Below are 27,155 nucleotides of genomic sequence, written 5' to 3' on the forward strand. Positions count from 1 at the left end.
TATAAAGCAAACCAACAGTTTATAGTGTACCGTTATGTGCAGAAGCCATTTTCTTGAAGAAGGCAATGTACTCTGTCTTGCAATCGCTGCCTGTTGGTAGGAAATGACCGCCTGGATGGTAGAGGACACTTGGGGACACGAAGAAAGGGAGAATTTCAGTTGCTTGCACTGGAAGTAAAAATCATCTGCATGTCAAAGCTTGTGAAAGTGAACAGAAAAGCTTACAAATTGATCAATAAAAGCATGATAATTCAAGGCAACAAGTTGGTTCAAAAAATATTATTACTAAGCTGCACTGCACCAACCAATGGCACTCAAATGAGGACCTGTGGGTCTTTGAAGTCTATGAAAACAGTTCTACATTTGGTGAAGTCATTGTTGTAATCAAAGAATCGCATTTCTATTTATATACACAACAAAGCCCACATAGTATCATGAGCAGCCAGTATAACTAAATGTTAACCCAGTGGAAGGTACATCATCGACACTCATTTTTCTTTTGTTCATGATGGTAACATAACAGAACTCAAGAAATCTTTTTACAGTAAAGCTGTTAGTGTGACTAGAAGCCCTAAAAGATGTTATTTGCCTGTTTTCACAAGTTTTCTGAAAAATCTAGATCAGTTATTATGTTTTACGGGAATGTGTTAACTGTTAGCAGTTATATTCAGGCAAATTTATAGTGTGTAAGTTTATTAGTGGTTGAATTCCAATTGGTAAATCCTCTTTTCCAGCCTATTTAGAGGTGGTTTATATTTAAAAACTGAAATTCTGGGGTTTTACATGCCAAAACTGCAATGTGATTACAAGGCACACCTGTAGTGGAGAACTCTCCATTAATTCTCACCCCCTGGGGTTCTTTAACATGCATCTAAATTAAGCACACAGGTGTTTTTGCATTTTGCTCTCATTAATATGCAACCACCATGACCAGTATAGAACCTGTGACCTTGTGTACAGCAGCGCAACGGCTTAACTACTGGGCTACTCCAGCGAATCGGCAGCAATTTCATATTTAGGGAAAACGGGGGCTATGCCGTGAGCAATTTGTGCTGAACGTTTTAGGTATGTAGGCTAAATATGTGCCTTAAGAATAATTACTGAATACTTGTCTTATCCGAATTTTTATGCATTATATGAGGCATGTACATACTAATTGGTTTTCCCAGTCTCCTCGGTTAACTATGCAAGGCATGTTTATATGTTTCATTGCAGTAGGGAGCATGTTGCGAGTGACCAGCGATAAATCTTTAATCTGTGAAGGTTAATTACATCTTTTGTAAAAAATTACTTATTGAAGCATTCCACAATGTCATACTGACGTTATCTGCAATGTCCCCTAGAGCCCTAAAGCAACTTGTCGCGTGTTTGCGCGACAGCAAGCTCAAATTCGGTGAAAATGGGGGCCATATTAATAGTGTGTGGCAAAACATTAACGTTACTGGTTCAATAAAAAGTGTCGGGATTAATTACTTCGCCCTCATTTTTTTCTTATCTGCATGTGTTATACGAGATTCTTCGCATTCTGCTTACCAAGCATGATCCGCAAATTAAACAAGGTACCTTGTTTATATGTGCTTAAACTAAGGAGCACATTATGAGTAATGTGTTGACAAAGTTCTAAATGTGTGGCTTATATGATGGGCATGACAATTTCATCAGTTCTGTCAGGGTTGAATTAATCGAAGTTGACTACAAGTGTCATCAAAATCAAATTTAGTGAAAATTGGAGGAATATTATCCCAAGAGCCCTCGCAAGGTAATATGTGTGTGGCTAAAATACTGCTTTTGTAACAAAATTCCTTAACAGGTGCTCAAAAACGTTCTATGCAGGTAAGGCTTCAAACGGCTAAGCCGTATGTGGGTTAAAATATATCTGTCTTAATTACAAATAACTAAATTTATTATTGCAACTGCTCAAAAGAAACTGATTCACTGGAAATTGTGTTGCAATTTTTCAAGGTCGCACAAGTCTGCTGTGTAGCTCTTAGGTGCCCACTCCTGCGGCGAGCGTCTGCCTAACCAAGTGAACAAGCACAGCGAAGGATGAAAGAGCGAACGCAGAGCACAGTGGGGGAAGCAATACGCGAAGAGGAAAGAGGAGGAGGAGGGTATGGCAAAAGAAGAAAAGCATAGCGCGGTGACAATGGCTGTGAGATGGCGCTAGAGTAGCGCGCATCGTCTGGGAGGTCTGTCTGCGATAGGGTGCTGTGAATCGCGCCCACCCGTCACCCACGCGCTGCCTCTCGTGGTCTCCAGATTATCATAACTTTGCTCCGTTCGTAACATGCCACACGAGACAGATTGTCTGCACCAGTCAATACATTGTGAAATGAAAACAGGTACATAGGTGCACTCATAGTTTTCTTTAGGGAGCATCGTAATCATCGGTGAATTTTTTCCCCTTTTTGCTATGCAATACTGCAGTTCATTTTTATTTACATATGTCTTCTTTGTCAAATTCACACCCTCTCTGGCAAGCAGGTTTCTGGAGCAGATAATTGGTATGCAAGTCACACAAAGATGTGCCTATCCTTACTCCCAACATCCTTGTAATATGTTCAATGCCAGCATCCCAGCATAGGGTGACTCGCCACAGCAATGTCAGTTTACAGAGTCAATGTACTAACTTTACAGAAAAGGCTTGGCAAGAACAGCATAGAGCTACTACAGTACAGAAAACAGTGATAACTGCAGTTGTGCAAGTCTAGTACATAGCTTGTAAATAGCCCTGCAAGCCATCTCAATATACAGTTACACCATTATGCTGAACAACAAATGTAAAACTATTTTGCTATGTAACAAGAAAAATTCACTTTATATGGGTAATGTGAACATAAAGCACGAAGTGGTCAATCAACTTGCGAAACGAACTTGCAAAGAAAAAAAAAACATGTTCGCAGTGCAAATATGACGTGAAGGCTTGCAAATTAGGTAGAGGGGAACTGACTCACAACTATATTTCTAAGCAGTTTAGCACTCTTCGGTTCCTGGTGCACTTTTGCCAAATTGTCACAACTGTCAAACCAACTTTATACATATATTATAAGGTACATGCAAATAAGTCATAAATGAACAATTCACATCTAAAGATGACCACCTGCATTCCCTTATCAGTGATTTTACACTAGGGGGACTTGTACAAAGGTTATCAATTTTCTTAATGTGGGCTGCCTCAACTACCCCTCTTTCTGTTTGTTTTTGCATGCACTAGAAAGTTGAGTATGCAAAAAAAAAGCTATTTGATATAGCCCACATATAAACAGAATGTCAAATTTTGCGCAATCATACCTACTGTAAACATCACCGATAAAGAATTGCAGTCTTTAGATTGCCACCTTTAGACGTGAACTGTTGATTTGGTTGCTGGTGTGCGTGTATAAAGCTTATTTGACGATTTCTAAATGAAGAGCTAGAAGTGAGAGCCCTTGTAATAAATTGTTTGTGTGCCTTCATAATCTGCCTATTCATGCTTAAAACACTCGATTTTCAAGAAGAATGTTACTAACTAGCCCACAAATGACTTCGTTTTGAAAGAAAAGAAAAAAAATCAGTGAGAAAATAGAAAGCAGTTAACGTTCGCCAAGTAGTGTTTGTGTATAAAATGGCTAAAACACAACTTGGTTCCTCTTACCTTTGGGTATAATGTTGTCTGTTTCACCCACAACGTGCAGGGTAGGCACGTCTATTGCGCCCTCTTGTGAAAAGAGGTAGTCATGTGCGCTGGAGCGGCTACGAAACCCAGCTACCAGGACACCAAATTTGAAGCTGCACTCCACATCTGCGCAAATTTCATAGATTGGAAGGCCCACCAACAGGCAAAAAGGAAAGAAGACCTGAAATTCACATAAGCACGCAAGTCCCCCCCCCCATAGTCAACTATGCAATCTCTAAATCACTCGCAGTATAATGATAATAAGTGCTTACTGGATCTGCAAGGAGTTCCTGCAATTAAAAGCTGATTAAGCAAAGAGAAAGAAGCGAGGAAAGGCAAGGGGGTTAACCAGGTGCCCATCTGGTTAGCCTTCCTGTGATTAAGCAATCAAACTAAGGAATCCTAGCCTCTGACGCTGAGAAGTGGGCATAAAGATCAGCCATTTAGAAAACTTAGACTGCAAGGGTTATCACTGGCCAGAAGGGTGCTTCTTGCTAGTGCTCTCCGATACAACTTATATGTGGCATCAGTAGTTACATTTCGGCGAGATCAAGCAGCCACAGTATATTGGAGATTTACTAGTGTGGACGTACACCACGAGACGTACACGCAAGAAGCAGTGCTGGTGACAAACTTTCGTGCCATTGCATTTAACCAATGTACACAGAACTTTGCACACAGAACAGAACAAAACAATGCAACATGTTCCAATTGTCCCATATTACATTGCTGAGCACAACCCTCCCTGATGACACTCAACCACTGTCAGCAGAGATGACCGCTTCGCTGTGTTGGTTCCAGGAAGCAAAGCTGTGCCAGCGTTTCCATCTTTCTTAGCTGTGCGAAGTGGGGCAAGCTAAACCAACCAATGCCAATTATTAGTCGTTTGTTCAGAATCAAGGACAACTGAACGTATTCTCTGCGGGCTAATTCTCATGTAAGAGAAACATGACCTGTGCAACCTGATTTTTCCCGGTTACAATAACCCTTCTCTTTTATTGTACCCAGCAGGACAAGAGTGCGACGACAAACACTGAAACAGACAAGAACTGAAAATTCTGTATAGTTTGTATTATTACATATTTGGCTTTACAACACAAGAAAGACGGAGACAGAAGAGAACGAAATGGACAAGTAGCACAGCTGAAGCATATTTAAGGTTGTGCAAACCTACTGTTAGGCAGTTGCTTCACTAACGGCTATATGTAAGTGCTTTCTGTATAAATTTACCTACTCTTTACCCAAAGTCCAAGCCTCCGTTCATCTGCCTGGTCACTTTGGTGGTAGAGTCTGGCCACAACGCATTGGCATGCAACCACCTTAAACAGCTGTGACTTTGCAGCCGTCACAGAAATTACATTGTTTCTCCCAATAAGATTTAGCTGGAAGTTAGCACTAGTTCTTGACTGTCCTGATAATTTCCATCTGGGTTTCACACCCCACCTCACCTTTAACCATTATGAGTCACAAGCTAGCCCAGTACCAGGCCTTGCTTTAGTTATTAAAACCTGCTGAGTGCTTAAAAATTTTCACACTTTTCAACTATCTTTGTTTTCTGTACTTAGCTTTCCTTCTACAAGCCAATAACTGCAGGCATCAGATTCTAAAAAAATATTATAATTAAATAAATAAACGAATAAATAGCCAGATAGTAGGCAGCCCACTCACCATACTCCATCTGATGCTTAGCAGGCAGCACAATAATAGCTAGACAAGTAGTGCACTGATAGAAGTTTCACTCTGTGCGTTTTGCAATGTGGTTGATTTTGATCCGAGACACTTTTTAGAGAATACCTGTTTTCTATATTACAACCAGAACTTGGGGACATGAGCTTACTTGCGGGCTTGGGTGTTTCCAGTATGCGGCATACCATGTTTTGGTTGTGACTTCAAGCAGTGTGCTGTGGCAACTAATCGCTGAACGCTCATTTGGTGGTACACAGGCTCAACTATACGACACCTTCCATGTAAGAATTAGGCCATGTGAAATAAATATACAAGACTTAAAGGGACATTAAAAAGAAACATGAAGCCAATTTAGACTGATTAATTATTCGTTGAAAACTCCACTTTCATTTTCACAATAATAGGTTGATTATTAGAAGAGAAAATGAAGGTCGAATTGCCATTTTATTTAATTTTGCACCAAAACCCGAGCAGTGGTACATCAGTGTAGCATTGCAGATTCCAAAGTATCTTTGCATACTTGAGCTGCTTTGGCTCGGTAAAAGTTCGCGTAACTTGCCATATTCAATACCTGTCTCCTTTAGAATGTACTTAGTCTGTTTCTATGGATAAATAATTAACTAGGCTCTAGCAGACGTTGGCAAAATTAATGATGTCACAGTGAGCAGATGTGGAAACTTCAATGTGGCATTGCTACCCGTCCTTTCTAGTTGTACCTTTTCTGCTTTACGAAGCGTCTTTTTGCGGTGAGAGTGGCATTTTTGGTATTGGAGAAGCATAATCCGCTACTTTTACAGATGAAATCATTCTTCTATTTTGTGTCCCTTTAATGTTACATTGAATTACATGACACGTATCTGCATCTTTCTATCACACGTGACACACTGTCTTTTCGTCACTAATGTGAGCAACGAAAGTTGTCTCTCTATACTTTGTAGCGTTGCCTACTATGCATGAAACTGGGCTTAGCTCAGACCTTGGAAGGCTGTGAAAACTTACTCTTAAGGCTCTGCAGAGAGAGAATCATGGCTGTCATGGCAGCACCCTGGCTGAAGCCCAGAATTCCATCAAAGGGACCCTACAGGCAGGAGTCGCGTTTTAACGTGATTAGCATTCTTGAGATACTTTCACGCACTTTCCGGCACCTATCTGCCTACCCACCTATTTATATCTCTAACCATTTTCCCGCCAACTTGAGTAACTGGGCAGCTCATGGTCTAAAGGGTTGAGTACTGGGCTGCTGTGCTGATGGAACCGGATTCAGAATCAGCTGTCAGACCAACTTAGGTCGCTGGGCATGTGACACCGGGCATGCGACACTGGATATGTGCAACTCTTTAATGACAATAAAGTCTCTTAAAATTTCTCTGGTGCTCGGTGGAATCGAACTAGCATCATATATATATTCAGACAATCTTGTCTCAATACAGTCATACCTGAATGTAACGAGCACAGACGCAACTAATTACCGGATATAACAAAGTAAAAATAAAAATCGTCTCACCAATATCTGTCTGCAGCGAATACACACTTATAATGAATATCAGATACAAGGAAGGTATTTTCGTATCAGGTGCGACTTTGTTATAACGTGGTTTAACTCTGTGTATGCAGACATGCCCCATACGCGAACTTTGAGGCAACTAGGTAGTACAATGTCTCCTGAGGGCGGTGCGAGAAGCTCGACTGCATACACATCTCGCACATCACGTGTCTTGATGTTGGCATTACAGTGTCGCTGCATTGCTTTAATGCTAATCGCATTAATGTCGTCATTCACCATGAGATGGGTTCTGCCAGAATTTGTGTGGAGTGTGCACACATGGCAAGCTAGTGAAGATGCCACGCACACTAAGAGGCTGCTGTTAGCAACACACTGCCGCAACAAAGCCTATTGACAACAAGTGCTTCGAGGACAAAACTTATGCTTTTCCGGTGCACTTTACCTTACCATGCTTATTACACATGCAGTGCACGTGTTTTATGCAGACCCCACGAATCCAAGTGTTGTCGATCACCAGTTTGTGTGAGGAAGCTTTGAGTTGTGGCTATAGCCAGACTTCAGGTTCCAGCCACACATCATTTACCAATTGTCTATTGGTGTTTTTGTAAATTGTTATTAGCGTTTCCATCAACAATTTATCAAAGCTTTCTACAGCGAAGCTTTTAGCCTTTAGTTGGTCGGTATTTTTCGAGGCCTTGTGCCCGCCCAAGAACAGTACCGCCCCCTAACGGCCACAGCCACTCAGACAGACCTCAAACAGCAGCTGCAAAATGGATGTCTGAGTTTCCGCATAACAGAATTATGTTTTCTAGTATATTCGAATTACAATCCAAAGGTATCATTCTGCAGCTTGTGTGCACGTCGTACCTTACGAATTTTCTAATGCAATTTACTAGAAAAATTCACTTAGTTCAAAAAGGCACTTGCCCTTGGCGGAGGGCCTAGAGGAATGAGGATGTATGTGGCACTTGTGCACACGTGCGTGAGTGTGTGACATACCTTGCTTGTGGTGGTGGTGCTTCTCTAACGTCAGAAACAGCTTCGCTGTACATCCACTTTCACAGGGTGGAATGGAGGCGGATTCTTTTTTTTTTTTAATCGTGTGTAGTCTATAGAAGGCTTCGTTCAATAATGTTTATCAATAACTCATTCGTTACTGCGGATTAACATCTCAAAGCAACATGTGGGTTTTGAGAGACACCACAGTACAGGGCTCCAGATTATTCTTGACCACCTAGCGGCCTTTAAGACGCACTCTAAGCTTGTGACAACAGTGTTTTTGCATTTTACCTCCATTGAAATGCGGCTGTGGTAGCCAAGGACCATGGTGCAACATTTTAGGTGGTGATGCTTGCCACCAAGCGCAACCGGATAGCGTTTGCAGCTTCGATCACCATGCTGCAGCACTCTTGCTGTTGCCGTGGTCAACAACTGTACCACAGAGTGGTGAATCATGGCCTCTGAGACAGCACCGGTGCACCTACCGCTCTGCTCGGATAGATAGACGAAGCGTTTTGAGAAAGGCGTAGTACATGCAAACAGAGAGTGTGCTACAAGCTTGCCTCTGTTAGGATCTGCACCTGAAAGCTTGCCCTCAGCAGATGCCTTTCATGGAATACATAAGCACTTTAATAATATTAATGATGATTTAGCTTTAGACACAGCAGGAAAGCAGCAGCAGCAATCTCAGAACAGCAGAGACTGATAAACATGTTGCGTTTAAATCATGGTGACTTTTTGAATGACTTTGCTGTTGCTAATTTTGCCTCCTTTAGGAACTTGTCTGTATAAACTTTTTCAAAGCGAATACTTCTGTTGCGCCTTTTCGCCAGCAGACTTCTAATGGGAAGGCCACGGAATGATGTGCAAACCTTTCTATCCTAACAAAATTTTGTTTTCGTAAAACTCGACGCAACATTAGTAAAATCGTAGAACGAGCCCGAATTTGCAAACTTTAAAGAAAATTAGGAGGAGTTGGCAGGTGTGCAGTTCGAGAATGTGTGAAATCTGCACAAGTTCTTTTTTTCATGTCCTGTTCTATTACACGCGCTTAGTCATTCAACTTGAGTTTTCTTCTTTTTCTCTTAAATGCTGCTACTATAGGCATTTTCGTTGCTATTACAGCATCATTCCCTATTATTTCACTATAAATAATGTTATCTGAGCTTTCTTACAAAGATTATCCAGAGTTCATATAGCCCTGACATGCTTCATTTTCTGTTTATTTGAAGCTAACTTCCTTCGGCAGCCCCTTGCCAATACAGAGTATGGAAAGCAAAATAGGATGTGTCATTTGAGCAGACTTACCTGCTCCTTGAATGCCTGCTCAATGGCTTTGACCGATTCCTCAAAGCCACGGCACGTGTTAGTGTACTCCTTGGAACTGAATGTCTTTTCGCTTGAAAACCACCAGGCACGGCCACCTGGACCACAGTGCAGGTGAGTAATTGCATTTATTGTGAGCATTTTCTCTGCTTTATGAGGCAGTCTATTATGTGCACACGAAGTCAGCAAAGGAATCGGCACGAATTATAAGGGGCATGTTTGTGCAAAGTCAAATCTACTTACATCGAACTTGAATATTCAGAATAATTGCCTTTATTAAAGGATGGAAATGTCCCCTTAAAAGCCAAATGTAAGAATTTTCGAATATTGTATGCCTATATTAAGTGACATCTGCAGGCATATAAAATAATATATAAAACGACGTTGAGCACTATGCTTCCATAATGATGGTGGGAGTGGTTGTCGCGGCGGGATTCAATAACAGGGGAAGCACGGGCTACAAGGGCTCGCTTCCCCAAGATGCACTGACGCATCAGTCAACACTTGTCAGCACTGCGTTTTCCACAGTGCATGTGAACATTTCTGCATTCTAACCCTGATAAAAATGCATCCACCATGGCTGGTAACTGAACCCTGTCAGCCTGTGCTGACAGGGTTCAACAACAAAAAAAGGTATGAATCAATTACCTAGTGCTCCGAAGTAAAACATTTACCGTTCATTATACAATGAAAAGTATAAACGGCAGAACAAAGGTGGCAGCTGCACATAGTGCTGCGACACCCTTAAAGCAAAGATCACACTCTAAAAAAAAAAAAAAAAGAAACAGGCAAACGACACGGCACAGTGGTTAGCTAAGGCTAATATACAATGGCTGGTTTGCTATTTATTTGTGGTTATACCCAAGATTTCTGCTGAGAAATCATTGCCTTAACCCTTTACTGCACCTTGTCGCATTTCCGCAACATTCCGATGAACGGCGTTACAAACAGAAGCGAAGTCCGTTTGCAGTTGCCTGCACACGTTGTTGCATTTCCGCAACATTCGTCTGAAAAACGCACTGCCTTGTGCTGCCATGTGTGCTCATCGTTCGCTTCTTCTACCAAAAGAAACGTGCAGGAGGTTGTGCACGCGCGAGCAGTGATGCAGATAAGTTTCGCCAATTGTAAATGTATTTCTCCATAAGACAAAGCGAAAAAAAAAATATTCTTACGCTAAGCTCAGCATTCTCCTGACTCAGTAGATTAAAGAAAACATTGTTATTTCGGAATAGTTTGTTCCTGGCGACGGAACGTCGCTATGTTGCACAAATGCAGCAATGTGTACATGGTTTATTTTCTTCGAAAAAGTGAAATGGTACCAAACGTTTTATGGCCAAGCAATTCCTCCTGATAGTGAATGCGGCAACCTTTTCAGGAGTGACGACAACCATGAGTGTAAGTCCGTTTCGATTCAATATGTGAGCAAGATCTTTCGTAGTCCAAGTTCCTTTTTTTTTTCAAAAGGATGTGGTGCATCTGCACGGTGGCGTGTCGCGTCATCAGGGGCACAGCCTTATGTCTTAGCTTCTATGTTCTAAATTTTGACAATCACACGAAAACACTGCACTGTTTCCTGGCTGCACAGGAACCTGCATGTCGTACTGCACAAAGTATGTGAACCACCTGCGCTCCACAAGCAAGTACAAATGCTTCTTTTTTTTTTCCACACTAAATCATAGATGCACCAATGATTGTCACGTGCAAATAAACATCTGAGTAAGCATCGCACTAGGTCTATCTTCCACCTTCAACTTCTTCTTTATTTGCACGTTGTTGCAAATACGCAACATACCCTTTTTCTGCAAATTCTAACCCCAGAAATTCGTTAAAGTTAGTTTCCATTGGAGTGCAGCAACTGTTATGCTTCCCTACAACTCCATGGATAATATTTTGAGGAAACAAACAATTGTGCAGTAAAGGGTTAAGGTAGTTGATTGTTGAGCTTTTACAGGTTCTGTTACTGTTGGTTTGCAAAAGAAGCAACAATGAGAGAGATGGTTTATAATGTACTGTGCAGTCTTGTCTGTAAAGCTCTGTGCTATGTTGTGCTCAAGATAAATTAAAAGAAGCGGAAGCTAGTGTAGAAAGATAGTTGAGTCAGGTAAAATGCTATCATCAGTCCATCATCGCTGCTGTGTATATGTATATTTTACTATCATTTTGTCTTCCCACATGTTCCCACAGAAGTGCCTACCATTTCCCACAAGTGAACAGACAGACAATGTAGAAGTTGTAAATGTGAATTCAAAATCATTTTCTTTCACAAACATCAAATGAATCACGGGAACTTGAGCTGACGAAACAACATTGACACGCACAAGCTTCTTTGAACATGTGACAACCCCACAGCCTGTCACTGCACCTGTAATGAGATCACACCTGGTCAAAAAGCATCTGTGTATTGCTGTTCTCACCTTCAGTGTCTCCTTCGCTATAGACTCCATTCTCTATGAGGTGGGGAGCATCGATGAACACTAGAGAAAGCAAGAGACACAAATAAAAATTGTAGCAGAACCCATCTCAAGATGACCGTCGACGGTGGCATTCAATCACTATAGTGACACAATGTATTGCCAGCGTCGAAATGTGTTATGTATGAAGCGCGCACTGCAGCGGGACTCCTCTTTCACGCTTCTCTAAGAACACTCGGCACCATCTAGCACCGCCGCCACAAAGCCTGCGCATGGCCTCCGAAGTGCCAGTGCATGCGAATGCTGAGAAACACAGCATGCGGCAACCAGGCTCCTCTCTCTTGTATCTTTCTGCACACACAGCACCATCTAGTGACATTGCCGAGAAGTCCATGCATGGCCACCGAGATGAGAAGCATGGCGAGCCATGACTGCGACCCTGAGAATTGTTCCTTTGCTTGGCTGCAAGCTCAGTGGCCCATACTCAATAACCCAAGTTGGCAAGAGGTTCATTGAAGAGAGGTGCACACCCAGCGCATTGACGGCGCAGTTCGCTTAAGTGTTGGTGTGAAAGGAATTCATAGAAAAGCGGCACATACCTAATGCATTTGTGCTGCAGCCTGCTAATGCGTCGGGTTGCTGTCCCTGAGGAACCCTTGTGGTATGGGTTCAATACTGCCCAGGATCGGGGAAACTTAAGTAAACTTTTTCGTCATAGTGTGGCAGATTCTCAGTGGCACGTGCCTAGTTACCCAAGTTGGCATCAAAGATGTGCACTGAAGAGCAGCACACTCCTAATGGCACAATACCAAGTGACCCAAGTTGGCATCAAGGAGGTTCATTGCAGACCATCACAGTTCGACTGGCACATACCTAGTACTCTAAGTCAGTGTCAGACTTTCTTTGAACAGAGGTACCTACCCTGCCCCGCGTCTACAGTGACCTATATAAACGCAAAAGAGGTTCGTGGAAGAGCAGCACGTATGTACACACTGCGACATACTCAGTGAACCAAGCTGGTCCAGTCATTGTGTTCGAACCGTGTTACTTTCGCACAGCAGTCCGATGTGCTACCTATTCCACCAACTATCCAGTGACCAAAGAAGGGGGGAAGATAATTAGACACAAACATACAGTGGAACCCCAATTATGCTACTTTCTCAGGACCGCGCAAAAGTGTCGTAAAATGCGGGCATCGTAAAATCCTAACATAAATTATGCCTATAAAGCAGGCACGTACCCAGCGGGGGGCCCGGGGGGGCCCGCCCCCCCCCCCTTGAAATCAAGTGGCATACCCCCCCCCACCCCCTCCCCACCCACGCCACCACTCCTCACACATTCCTATAGCGTCGCCAGATCAATGTTGAGACTTGGCAGCTGTTCATCGGTCAGCATTATGCTGCCTTTTTCACTCCTTTTAGATGGCGGTAGTTATCGGCATCTCTTGTAATGTGAAGGACAGTTTTCTCATAGATTCTGCACCCGTGCGATTAAATTGAGATGCGTTCAGTTGTCACCATCTATTAAAACGTCACGCGCATAGCTGTTGCTTTTGTTAGTTCAACCTTCTTTGTTTAGGCTGATCCTGAGACCAGGAGAGGGATGCAGCTGTTACTCCGCTGGTCTGTACTCTCATGGAATGAATTGCGGCCGGAGAAAACGCCAATTGCGTTTAACTTTTCCCTTTGCTTCATTATTTCCTTGAGTTACGGCTCGCCGCGACGCTGGCAGATGCCCAGAACCATATACACGTAATATGGGTTAGATAAGGTGGGAAATAAAATAATGTGAAAGAGCGTCCATCATGAAACCCTGCAATAACCCTTAAACCCATAAGCAAGATGACTGTTTTTTCCCTAATTGTATAGCACTTTTCGTGCAAAATTGGCAACTGGAAACAAAAATCGCAAGGAGTTGAGACATTAGGCGATCTACTAAGGGAGACGGCCAAGGCAACAACCAAACTGCAAGCAAAAGCGAATAATAAAAAGTTAACCGTTGTTTATGAAAATATTTATGGATCAACATCTTTTTACTTAAAAAGGAAGTAGAGAAAACGCCGCCGGAAGTGGAGAATAATTACTTGCTTTGGATGAAGCTTCTACAGTTATCGGTCGAACCGCCTCACGTAGCCACTTCTCTGCTGTGCTTATGTGGGTGTTTTTCTAACCTTTCGTGGTGAGCGCAGTACGCCTAGAATCGCAGAGTCCTGCGCTCTACGCAGTTGTATGGGACTGGCGGCTGCACAGCGTTACGATATTCGCGGAACTGTCAAAACTGATCTACAAGGCAAAAATAACTGATATTCGAAACTATAACTTGAGAAAGATTCAAGAAGCCGTAAAAAAAATGAACGCAGCCTGAAATCAGTAAAAAAGAAACCTGGCATAGGACAAACCATGATGTATGCACTTAGAAACAGTAATGAACAGGATACAGAAACTCTCCTATAACTAGCGATGAGGTCAGAAGGGCCCTGTAGGACATGAAACGATGAAGAGCGGGAGGAGAAGGTGGAATAACAGTCGATTTAATCAAAGATGGAGGAGACATAATGCTTTGAAAACTGGCGGCTCTTTATACGAAGTGTCTATTGACTGCAAGGGTCCCAGAAAGCTGAAAGAATGCAGACATAATACTAATCCACAAAAAAGGAGATGTTAAAGAATTGAAAAATTATAGGACCATTAGCTTGCTCCCAGTATTAGATAAGATATTTACCAAAATCATCTCCAATAGAATAACGGCAACACTGGATTTTGTCAACCAAAGGAACAGGCTGGCTTCAGGAAGAGATACCTTACAATGGATCACATCCATGTCATCAATCAGGTTATCGCGAAATCTGCAGAGTACAATAAGCCTCTCTATGTGACTTATATAGATTACAAAAATGCATTTGATTCAGTAGAGATACCAGCAGTCTAGAGGCACTACGTAATCAAGGACTACAGAACGCTTACGTAAAAAGCTTGAAAAATATTGCTACATGCGTGTGGTATTTGTTTGTTTGAACGAGGTGCGTGGGCGCCATCACTCCAGAAAAGAGGAGGAAGAGCGAACTGCGCTCGCGCTGTGAATCTAAACGGTCAGCGCTGCAACCATTGTTGTAAATATAATCTGTAAATAGTTTCTCGTCTTACTGACTCGTCCTTCGCGTAAGAATATATACAGAGGTTCTACAGCTACCTTAATTCTACACAAGAAAAGCAGGGAGATACCTATAGGGAAAGGGGTCAGACAGGGAGACACAATTTCTCCAAAGCTATTCACTGCGTACTTAGAAGAATTCAAGCTATTAAACTGGGAAGGCTTAGGAGTAAAGATCGACGGCAATTATCTCGGCAACCTTCGGTTTCCGGATGACATTGTTCTATTCAAAACAATGCAGACGAGTTACAACAAATGATTCGTGACCTTAACAGAGAGAGTGTAAGAGTGGGGTTGAATATTAATAAGCAGAAGATGAAGATAATGATAAATAGCCGGGCAAAGGAACAAGAGATCAGGATCGCCAGTCGGCCACTAGAGACTGTGAAGGAGTACGTTTACCTAGGTTAATTAATCACAGGGAAATCTGATCATGAGAAGGAAATTCACAGAAGAATAAAAATAGGTTGGATCGCATACGGCAGACATTGCCAGCTCCTGACTGGAAGCTTACCATTATTATTGAAAAGTAAGGTGTGCAATCAGTACATTTTGCCAGTGCTGACATATGGGGCAGAGAATTGAGAATAAGTTAAGGACCGCACAAAGAGCGATCGAACGAAAATTGCTAAACATAACGTTAAGAGAGAGAAAGAAAGCGGTTTGGATCAGAGAGCGAACGGGTATAGACAAAATTCTAATTGACATCAAGAGGAAAAAATGTAGCTGAGCAGGTCATGTAATGCGCCGGTTAGATAACCGTTGGACCATAACGGTTACGAAATGGGTACCAAGAGGAGGAAATCGCAATCGAGGACGACAAAACACTAAGTGGAGTGATGAAATTAGGAAATTCGCGGGCGCTAGTTGGAATCGGTTGGCGCAGGACAGGGGTAAATGGAGATCGCAGGGAGACGCCTTCGTCCTGCAGTAGACATAGAACATGATGATGATGATGATGATGGAGGTCGTGGGCCCCCCCCGAAAAAAAATCCTGGGTACGTGCCTGCTATAAAGATACTACTTATTTCGCGCGACGGATTTACGAGGAACTTCAATGTAAACTACTAACAGACTATACATGGCTTGGAAACCCAAATTACTAAAGAAGTAAATGCGATAAGAATTAATGCTGCAGTACAGGTACCAATCATGCTTTATTCAAATGAACCTTTACGGCACTCCACTGCCCACTGCTGCGATTCCCACCAGCCTGCGCGAACGTTAAAAAAAGTCGGTAAGTTTCTTTTGGACCTTGTTTGTTCTGTGAACCAAGAGCTTTCGCTCGAGTTGGGCAACGTCCAAAAGCAGGTACTCTGCGGCGTCGCGTGAACAGATGAAGTTCCGGATGCCGTCTATGTGCCGTAGCACTTCGGCGAACCTGGTAGGCACAGAGACGGCATTTGTGGCATCATCGTTGTCCTCGTCCAATGTTGCAGCAGTGTCAGCAATGGGCAAAGCTTCCTCGATGGCGTCATCCAGCGACACCTTGCCGCAGACCGCAACGTTGTCGTTGGCCTCCATGTACTCGGCAAAGGTCATGGTGAGGTTTAAACCCTCAAAATCATCGTCGGCGAAGCCTGCACCGAGTTGCGGCGTCCCCAGCAGAGGAGGCAGTCTCTCACTTAAAGCCACAGTGCTTGAACGAGTTAGCAATTGTGCTTCGCAACACTGCATTGCACGAACTGTCAATAAAATGCATGGCATCGAGCACAGTGATCTTGTTTCTGACTTGCTGCGCTCAATAGCCGCCAGCCGATGTTGCACTAACCGTTCCCGGTACCCTTGCTTGACGCACTTAATGATGCCAGCATCCAGCGGCTGCAGCCGGCTTGTGCAGTTGGGTGGAAAAAAAACAACCTTTATGTTCCTCAGGCTGGACATATCGGGTGGGTGGCACAATGCGTTGTCCACGAAAAGCAATATTTTCATCGCCTTAGCACCTATTTTGTTATCCAGCAGCTGCGAAAAATTGCTGAAGAGCGAGGATGTCATCCACGCCTTTTTGTTGAAGTTGTAGCTGCGTGGCAGCGTCTTCAAGTTCTTAAAGCACCGTGGCTTTGCAAACTTTCCAACAATGAGCACGGGCAGCCTCTCGGAACCATCCTCATTAGCACAGAATGGTGCCGCCACATGTTCTTTACTACGCTTGCCACCGTGACAGCTGTCACCCTTAAACGCAAGGGTTTCATCAGCAACATTCATGCTGATGCCAGTACTGTTGAATGACCAAGTAAGCTTATTTACCATGTTCAGCAAGTGTTGCAAGGCCCTTTCGAGTGCTTGTCATGGGAAATCTGCTACTATTACAGCATTTGTGAAATAGTTTTAGATTACAAGATCCTAGCCTCTCGCTCCCCCGTTTACGTTGTCCTTTTCATGCTACATACTTTTGTCTGTGCCTGCACACCCCCCTTTTCATACCACAAACCTCCCCACACTGCACAATGCAGCCGCCACTATTCGTGGATACATTCGCATTGTGCCCCCTGACACAAAGCCCCTTGTTAACTTATGACACATAGGAGATGTACTACGCAGGCACTCACCTAGATCCAGCAAGGACTTGGTTGCTTTACGAAAGCCTCCCAATTTAGACTTGAATGCAGCAGCATCTTGCCTGAAAGAAAGAAGGAAGAGAACAGCGCTAATGTACATTTTTTACACAATTTTTTTTTTACCTGCATCCTATGGCTTGGGTTGAAACCCCCTTAAATATTGGTCAATAAAGACACACATCCTACCTGAAGGCATCAATGTTGCCGGATTCAAGACCCTCGTTATGTAATAAACGAGAAGAAAAGGGCTTAACCGAGGGGCCCAGTCGCCTTCACCCAAAAGATCACGTTCTCATGACGCCTGCGGCAGAAAGGATTTTCCACATCCGCCGCCAAGGTCTGAGAGTGGGGGCGCTGGCTAACACTCCCAGGGTTCTACTAGGAAACATAAATACCCAAGAAAGTGGATGGGGAATCAATGCCGCAGTAGCTCAATTGGTAAATTGGTAGAGCATCACACGCTAAATGCAAAGGTTGTGGGTTTGGTCCCCACCAGCGGCAAGTTGTTTTTTCATCCACTTTCATTTCCATTAATTTATCGTTACTTTATTTAATTTATTAAGCACAAGTAATTTCCCCTATGTTGTCCTTGGTGTCAGTGTTTGTTGGCTTCTTATGATATGACATATTTTGGCTGGTAATACAGTTAGTTCATTGCACAGTGTGAAACGTAAATTCCAACAGCATATGGCATCTCACCGAAAATTTGTTCAAAATGTATTTCATGTGGTTGTCGCTTCATTACCTCTAAAAATATCTGCAGGAGTGCCATGAAGCCCTCATTCCCCGGTGGACTTCGGATTCCTCACAAACTGTCAATGGACCCAGGTGCTATCACATGCTCAGACAAACATCACAAGTGGTTTGAACTGTACAGCTAACAAACATGGGATTCCGGAAGTTGAGCATCAAAGTGCAACTATGCCTTGAATAAATCAATTAGTGAGTAAGTGTCTGTATAAAAGATGAGAAGGAAATCCCTTATGAAAGAGAGCCCTTTTTGCTGGGATCTGTATCGCAACTTGTGTGCTACATTCAATACAGATAGGCTGGAAGGAGTGAGAGCTGCTAGGGAGGGGCAGAAAAAAAATTGTGTGAGAAAGATTGACAACGAAATTTAAAGGTCGAACAAGAGAAAAATTAAAGCAGTGCATTACGCTGGGCTAGCTGGTGCTGCATGGCTTTTGAATTGTGATACAGCCCTTGTGTTGTCTTCTGCCTATTTGTCTTGCTGCACTTTTCAAGTGCAGTGACCTTTTCAAGAAGGTGAACGCTGGAGAGATAAGAAGTTCAAAGACCGCCACTGCTTTGAAGGGCAAGGCATGTGACCAGAGATACCACGAAGGGCCAACAAAACAGAAAGAATAATTTTGCCTTGACACTCATTACCAGTTTGTTGATCACAACACACAATTCATTCAGGTTGTGTGCTTTTGATTTTTGAACAAACTAAAGTATATACTACTTTAGTTTGTTAATAATACTGTAATATACTGTATATTGCAACATGGATGGCTGGCTTGCTCTGCGGCATAGATAACTGTTTATGAATGCTATGCCCAGTTGATGCTGATGCTACTATGTATTCAACACGTGGCAGCACTTTAATTTTAGTATACAATATGTGTTGTGCATGTCTCTGCATTGTCTGCGACACTGCGTCCCAAAAATGAACCTGAGCCAATTCACCGTACTTTGAGCTCTTGTGCTTATCTAATAATGATAAACAAAATTGTGCCATTATGTATGACAAAATTATTCGATTGTGCCTTCCCTTGCATTTGTGATGCTATTGCCATTTTTATTTCAGCTGTATCATAACAAAACCATTGCCTTTGCTTGTAATGACACTTTATTCACTCTGCCATCCAATGTGTGTGCCTGTGAGGCTTGTAAATTTCGTTTTATGTATTTCTATCTTGCTGTGCTGGGCTGAATAATTTCCATGAAGGAAACACAACATGAAAAAGCTGCTGCAAAGAGCAGCAATTATGTCAACTGCCACAAAGTGTAAAGCATACTATTACATAAGCAAAGGAACCTGCCACTGCCAAAATATCACTGGAGTTTTCAGTTAATTCTTGAAGTTCTTTTAATGTTTTATCAGCATCTTGTTTTTCTCTTTTATAAATGGTCAGATTGGAACTGATCAAGGGGAGACAGATATTTTCTTATATCCTGGAAATTTGCTCCGTGGCTATGGCATTCTCAGCACAAAGTCACAGAATCAATGCCCAGCCAGAATGCCGTATTTGAACGAGGGCAAAATAACCTGTTTACGTATGAACTTTATGCACATTGCGTGACGCAGTGCCATCAAGTATTTCTTAGAGGAAAAATAGCTCAGTGCTACAGTCGCTATGTGTTTCATTGCTAGAGAGATCGATTCTGAGTGAATATGTAGGATTTTTTTTATTTTCAATTCTGTTATGGTAGAAGTTCCACATATATCATATATGATAAACCACGTGGCAAGGGGTTAACAAAACCCAGGTGGTCAAAATTAGTTCAGCACAATGCGTTGGCGGGCTAGTTGGTGCGGATCCATAAATACTTTGTTTAGCGCAATACAATGAACACAAGAAAGGCGACAGTCCTGTCGCCTTTCTTGTGTCTGTTGTATTGCACTAAACAAAATATTTATGGTCAAAATTAACTTGGATCTCACTACTATGGCTGCTTTCATAACCCTAGTGTTGATTTGGGATAGTAAACACCATGAATCAATCAATAAACCAATTAGCAAAAGATAGGCACTGCCCCTGCTCCAACTGTTGTCACTTACCTATAACCGTGTAGGCAAAGAACCTGGAAATAAGAAAGGCACCACATTAGACTGTGATGCTTTAAGACAGAAACATGCTTAAAATCTACTGCAGTTGCTACAATGGTGCGATGCACCACCTTTGTGTTTAAGTGACATCAAAGTAAATTACCGGTACTGGTAAATTATTGCAAATTATGGTAAATGGTAAATTAATGGTAAATTAACTCTGTTAGGAGGATAAGCTGATTTCACCAGCTTATGCTACAAGGAGACTTTAGCTCAACTATGTTCCATTTCATACATAGCAGGCAATGCTGCAAACGCAGTCGTGACCAAAAAATAGTGAGTACATATGAAAGTATAATGCATACCAGTTAGAAAGAAGCTGGTGTGCAGACACAGACACAAGAAAGAAACAGACAACACAAATGCTGTGTCTGCATGCCTAACTTTTTTTTATAATGAATCCCTCCTAACTAGGTCAACTCTTTGTTATTACGATACATAGGTGTGCATCTTGTAATTCCATACAACATACATCCACAATTCATACTTCTATGCCACGAAATGTGATATATTCATTACACGAAAGGTGTCACGGATCTGAACCTATTTGTCACCAATCAGTACAGCAGTCAAGTTGAACAATAATTTTCAGTTACACTTCCGGTAAACATAGTTGACATGCATTGTACAGACAGTATAAAACAAAAAGCAAACGGAAGTAAAGACATGGTCAAATGTATAATAGACTGCAGTACACTAAGTTAAGCGTAGCCAAATTGGACAGCATATCTTAGTACATTTCATCAAAATTTAAAAGTGACTGAATTTTGAGTTTGAAACAGCAAGCAGTGGTACAGCTTTGTGCCAGTTCAATTAAAGCAGGGTACGCCTTACACAAATTCATAATTCACTGTTCTATTGTTTGCTCCTCATAATTTGCGTGCACCCTTTTTAAAGCTGTGTACATTTTATGCAAATCATGACCAGTATTCCTGCTGACATAGGGACGAGAAAACGCACTGCAGTCTCTTGTTACATCACAATATATATATACACTGACTCTTTTATCTTTTAAATAAGGCAGAAATTTGGAATGTTATGCTTTGACGTAAACGCAATGTTCATATGATGTCTTGAGTTGTCAAGTAATCCAACTGCTTATCTTTGTAAAGCAGAAAGCTTATCATTTACAGCATTTTCTCAGGGATACAACACTTGTCAGTGACAGCACCTTCTCTGACAATTACTTTGACAAATAACGAAATTGCAACATTTCGTTATTAAACTAAATTATGATAGTCTTTAGTTCATGTAAGGTAGAGCTCCTTATGTTGCATAGTTCTGCCACAATGATGCATGAGCAAGAAATCAGCACAATATTTTTTTTTTCCTAGAGAAGGTGATCTCACTTGGAAGAAATAAAAATAAAAAGTATTGCAATAATTCAAAGGGCAATGCCTTTCAAATTATTGAATTATTGAAGAGCCAGATCAGGGTGTCGGCAAATGCAGAGTTATGGGAGTGATCAATCAAAGAGAATGCATGGTATAGCGTGTGGAAATGGTGGAGATGAATATTTTCTCAACATATTAAAAATTAAATTGCAGGGTTAAATGCACCGAAACAGCACAGTTTGTTATGAGGGATGTTGCAGATGGAGGGGTCTGTATCTTCTTTTTTTTGTACTCCACCCCCTTTGGAATGCAGCTGGGATCATTCTAACGATATTACAAGAAACTCTATAAGTGCAGAAACCACTGAACCTAACCCAGCTGTAATAAACGTGGATGCTGCCTCCTGCCGATACCATGGCTTTAAGGACATTAGGGGAAGCATAAATGAATTTTAGGTGTCTGTTAGAAGAGGGGCGCAAATTAACACATAAACGTGGCCCTCTTCCAATAGATATGTATATAGACCACGAATCCTACGAATCTGCAGTAGAAACTAATAAGAAATGGCTGCAAGATTGGCAGCATAAACTCGTCATTCCACCTCCTTTTACTCTCTCTCCTTACCTTGCAAGGTCAAACTTCTTTAGGTTTTCCTTTTTCCCCCCAAAATTATAGAAGAGCAGAATGCCACACCCTGTCATCATCTTAACTCTGCAGAATCACTAGTTCGATAGTTCGTTCTAGGTCAAATTGCTGTTTTGTGCTGTCTTGCTAGTTTTCTTATGGTTTCATTTTTTTTTCTTGCAGCGTTATATTAACGTTCTAGCTTATTGTATTGCATAATTAACAGTGTATCTTGCTCCTCCTGGGCAGGCCACAAGCCCAGCAGAATTGACGTGAATAATTAAATAAAGTGAACAAATGAATAAAACTTGCAATGAAGCGAACTTCTTATTTTGAATGATGTGCTTGTAAAGGTATATCATTATTCAGATACACGAAGCAAGAAATGTCAAGTTTAACAATAACGATCGAGCTTGGCAGCGTTTGTCACCACCCCGTTTTAAAGTGGATGTCATTAGACAGAGTGACAGTCCGTATATGGTTTTGGGAGAACGCGCAGCAAATTTACTGGTAAAGCGACTTCACGTAGGGAAAGGCTGTGGTGGCAGGTTCGATCCTCGGAACAGGACGAATCATTCTATTTGAGGAACAAGTGATAGGTTCCCCTCTCTCACGACTGATATTAAGTGAGATAACGAGTAACTGGCGAAAAGAGAGTGGCGCTAATCAACCACCATTTTCTTTGGGTATTATCCCAGGCGTCGAAGACCGTCTTACCGCTGCAACATTCTTGGCCAGTATAATATGCCGATTCCTTTCGCTAAATTCTATTTCTTTCTTGTCATCCACCACTCACGACCGGTAGATCTTGGCGATAACACAAACGTAGCGCCATTCCGACCATTAACGAAGTACAGAAATGAAATGAATTGGAATAGAATCGTTAGGCTACCCGGTCACTGAGACATTTAATCGTCCGTGTAACTTCTAATCACTTTTACGGCATTTCTAAATGAAGTTTCATTCAAAACGTTGCGTCAGTTGGATGTCTACGTGCCGACCATGGCGTGTTCCTTCGAACGACAGTGCGCCGGCACATTCGTCGCCGCTCGTGCGACAGTTGCTCGACAACAAGGAGCTCTAATGTCACAGCAGACAAAGCGATATCCGAGTATTTGTTTTCCCCGCGACGAAAACCGATAACTACCCGCGATGGGCAGCTCACACTCACCCGCAGCTTCGTGACGTCCGCCATGATGGTTGTCATGGCAACAAATGCTTGGCGTCGAGGGGCGCTGCGATCGCCGCCAATGTGCTCGTTTCAGATGGTTTCAGTTTCAGATATCCGCTTGCGCTAGTTGATCTGGCGGTTGCTCGGCTTACTGACCTCCAACTGCCATTGTCCGCTGTGTTTCACCATCAAAAGACGTTACAGGCGTGTTTACACACGCACACAAGAGACGGAAAAGAAAATGTCTATTGGGTTTCTTGGGGCCGGACGAATTGCACAGGCCCTGGCCAAAGGATTCATTGAATCAGGTATGTGCACTTCTATAATTTTTATTACAGCTGTTTACAGCATAATTAATTAAGATAAAGGTGCTGAGTATTTCTTGCCAGGCTATTTATATCCGTGAGCTCACTACACGCATGTAAAAGCAAAAATAATTACTCGCGGAAGCGTGTGGTTGAACTCGCCCGTCCGTAGCGAATTAGAAAATTGTCCAATGCTCGTTGCGCAATTAAGTTAGCTCGGATAACTATATCACAAACGTTTAATGAGGGATGTATTTGTACACCTAAACACCCTTTATTAACCAATTCACAGCAAGAATAGCGCTATAAAATTTTATGCTTTCACTGATAATTTTATATAAGCATTGAATACTCCATCGTGCTGCGTGGAGTTTTCAACGAAGAAGAGAAATACTGCAGTGCCATTTTTTTTTATTCGCACTTTATACTACTAATTTAGATATGTCACACTCTGAGACAGGTAAACGTGAAACGAGAAAAAATCAATGATGTTGTTAATTTTCTAGTCTTACTGTACAGGACCTAGCTTGTCAAGCGGTTTGGTTATATACGCATCATCCGGAAAATTAAAGTTGAAAAGCCAAGATTTTGCCGAGGTCGCGGATGGCACCGAAAATGAAGTTGCTAGAGTGATCGCGACTATTGCACGTGTGTGAGTTCTTCCGCGATTGATATGTATTATACACACAAGCGAAAATGCGTTGAGCACTCGTAGCATTGCCACGATAGAACAGACTATCGCTCCTATCGGGTAGACACTTTCACTGCTGGAAGAGAAAAACATGCATGCCTGTAGACACGCGCAGGTCAATGGAGATGATACGGGTGCGTGGCCTCGCAAACTGATAGGAGCTATTCTCCAGAGCTAGAGCTCTCAAACTCTGTTAGCAGGAGATATGCGCCCGATATGCAGTCGCTGCGTCAAAGTGCGCAAGACCGGACTTGCTTAAACGCTTGCGACTGCGCGAACATTTGCAGGCAGCGTGGCCGAAGGGAAGAAGAAAAGACTATGTGGGCGACACTTTCACTTGTGACGGGAATGCTTCGGTATGTCGCGCACGATGTCATTGTTCGTGTTCTTTGCGACAGAATGTCCAGCTGGCGAATATATTCATATACACAAGTACACGCAAAAAGAAAATAAGTATTGCGCAGCTGCTTTATCTTTGCAACATTCCGTATTCAAATTTGAACGAGTCGGCAGCGGAACAACCCATGCAGCTTGCAATATGAATATGCGTTAGTCTTGTTCACTATCGCAAGGTGAGGGGCAGTTTAATTTCTACCAGGTTCGCGCACGAATATATATATATATATATATATATATATATATATATATATATTCCTGCATGCATAGAGTTTCTAAAAATACCCTAGAGGGAAATGTGGCGCTAGTGTCTACGGGGGTTCTCATGAGCGTCGCCTCAACCTACATGGGAATGATGGGAAGTACAGGCTTCGGATTGACTTCGGTCTTTAGACTAGTGGCGTTTGCTTCTGGCGCAGTAAACAACGCTATACTCAAATATTATCGCGTAAAATATAATTCTATTTCCGCAGTATGTTATATGATGCACAACACGCTACATAAACTTTGCATGACGTTGAGATGGAAGCATGGTTTACTATGGTTTGTCAGCAGGACACGTCAGGGTATGCATACTTGTGCGATTCTGTTCCCAATTTGACGCCAAAGAATAATTATTTATTCATTTTTGCAACAGCAAAACAACCGTGCATGTACTTATATAAAAATACTCATCAAGTATTTCTGGAAATAAAAATGTTGTATTGTGACAAACCGTTGCGCCCTTGAGAGGAATTCTACAAGTGTCGTCTGCTACGACGCCTGCTCGCTGCAAACGCGAGACTTTTCTCGCAGACGACAGGCACTTGCGAACTCTCTCGCTCTTTCGAAAGGTTGCGTCGGCTGTCACAATTGCTGAACGCCTTCATGTCATTTTAAACAGATCTGCTGCCGTGCTACGCAGGACGCTAGTGGCCTCCTACGAGTATGCTCCATCATATTTTATATTGGCGTACCGCTTCCGAAGCGTTACAGCGTGGCTTTGCGGGTACCCATTGTGCGACACTAGACTACAGCTAGGAAGCAGCTATCTTTCCTACCACAAGTAAGTTTGTGTTCTCAAAGTCCTAAAACACGCATTTCAATGAGCACATAAACGAGCACATAATGAAGCCCTCAATAAAATTTGATTGTCAAGCCACTAGAAGTACAATTGTATATGTCTTGTATCAGTAGTGCCTTCTTTGTTCTATTCTGAAGTTTCATAAAGCACGTAACGCTACAGTGCCAACCTAACACACTTAACAAACAAAGGTCTAAACGCTCAAAACATGTTCTTTCAACGTTTACGATGCCGCCGCTTTCTCGTCACGGCTTCGACGCCACACCGCAACACAAGCATCGTCCCAGTCGCTGGCCCAGCGCGCTATCGCCACTCTGAGCAACCTAACAAACGCAGAGAGCTTTGCGTTGCGCTGTCCAACTGCAGGTTATAGCAATTGCGCTTGGAGCGAAACCGAAACTTTTAAAAAATACTTGTACACTAGTTCGCCAGTCAACAGAATGCCAATCCGAAGCCTGTACTTCCCATCATTCCCATGTAGGTTGAACGATCGCAGCGCCAGATTTGCCTCTAGGTATACTAATATGAAACTCTATGCCTGCATGCTAGTAGACTATATATATGACTGTCGCCTCATCATCATCCTCAGCCTATTTATGTAACTGCAGGACGAAGGCCTCTCCCTGCGATTTTAAATTACCCATGTCCTGCGCCAACCAATTCCAACTAGCACCCGCAAATTTCCTAATTTCGTCGCACCATCCAATCTTCTGCCGTTCCCTACTGCGCTTCCCTTCACTTGGTACCCATTCTGTCACCACAACGGTACAACGGTTATCTAGTCTGCGCATTACATAACCTGCCCAGTGCCATTTTTTTCTCTTAATGTCTATTAGAATATCGTCTGTAACCGTTTACTGTCTGATTCAAACCTCTCGCTTTCTGTCTCTTAAAGTTATGCCTAGCATTCTTCATTCCATCGCTCTTTGCGCGGTTCTTAACTTGTTCTCAAGCTTCTTTGTGAGCCTTCAAGTCTCTGCGCCATATGTCAGCACCGGTAAAATGCACTGATTGTATACTTTCTTTTTCGATGATAACGGTAAGCTCCCATGCGCTCACGATGTTTACCGTATGCGATCCAACCCATTTTTATTCTTCTGTAAATTTTCTACTCATGGTCAGGGTTCCCTGTGATTAGTTGACCTAGGTAAGCGTACTCCTCCACAGACTCTAGAGGCTGACTTGCGATCTTAAACTTTTATTCCCTTGCCAGGTTATTTATCATTTTCTTTGTCTTCTGCATATTAATCTTTATCCCTACTCTTACACTCCCCCTGTTAAGGTCCTCAATCATTTGTTGTAGCTCGTCTGACTTGTTGCTGAATAGAACAATGTCATCGGCAAACCGAAGGTTATTGAGGTATTCGCCATCGATCTTTAGTCCTAAGCCTTCCCAGTTTAATAGTTTGAATACTTCTTCTAAGTACGCAATTGATTGTCACCTAGCGT

General features: G+C 42.4%; 2 protein-coding genes across 2 annotated transcripts in view; one reads left to right on the forward strand and one right to left on the reverse strand.

Annotated features, from left to right (window-relative positions):
* LOC135912844 (esterase OVCA2) lies at nucleotides 1–23,366 on the reverse strand. The gene is made up of 8 exons (XM_065445391.1): nucleotides 23,252–23,366; nucleotides 20,075–20,097; nucleotides 17,281–17,351; nucleotides 11,585–11,644; nucleotides 9,153–9,268; nucleotides 6,341–6,419; nucleotides 3,635–3,781; nucleotides 1–168 (listed from the first exon to the last, which is right to left on the reverse strand). The coding sequence occupies exons 1-8, from the start codon at nucleotides 23,285–23,287 to the stop codon at nucleotides 20–22; spliced, it is 681 nt and encodes a 226-aa protein (XP_065301463.1). The 5' UTR covers nucleotides 23,288–23,366; the 3' UTR covers nucleotides 1–19.
* The window catches only part of LOC135912843 (pyrroline-5-carboxylate reductase 3-like), a 45,244-nt gene continuing 41,445 nt past the window's right edge, over nucleotides 23,357–27,155 (forward strand). The window contains exon 1 of the mRNA XM_065445390.1: nucleotides 23,357–23,559. Within this exon, the coding sequence (XP_065301462.1) occupies nucleotides 23,493–23,559 (67 nt within the window). The 5' untranslated portion in view covers nucleotides 23,357–23,492. The remainder of the gene's footprint in view (nucleotides 23,560–27,155) is intronic.

Source organism: Dermacentor albipictus, chromosome 3 (assembly GCF_038994185.2).
Source record: "Dermacentor albipictus isolate Rhodes 1998 colony chromosome 3, USDA_Dalb.pri_finalv2, whole genome shotgun sequence".
NCBI classification, from domain to species: domain Eukaryota; kingdom Metazoa; phylum Arthropoda; class Arachnida; order Ixodida; family Ixodidae; genus Dermacentor; species Dermacentor albipictus.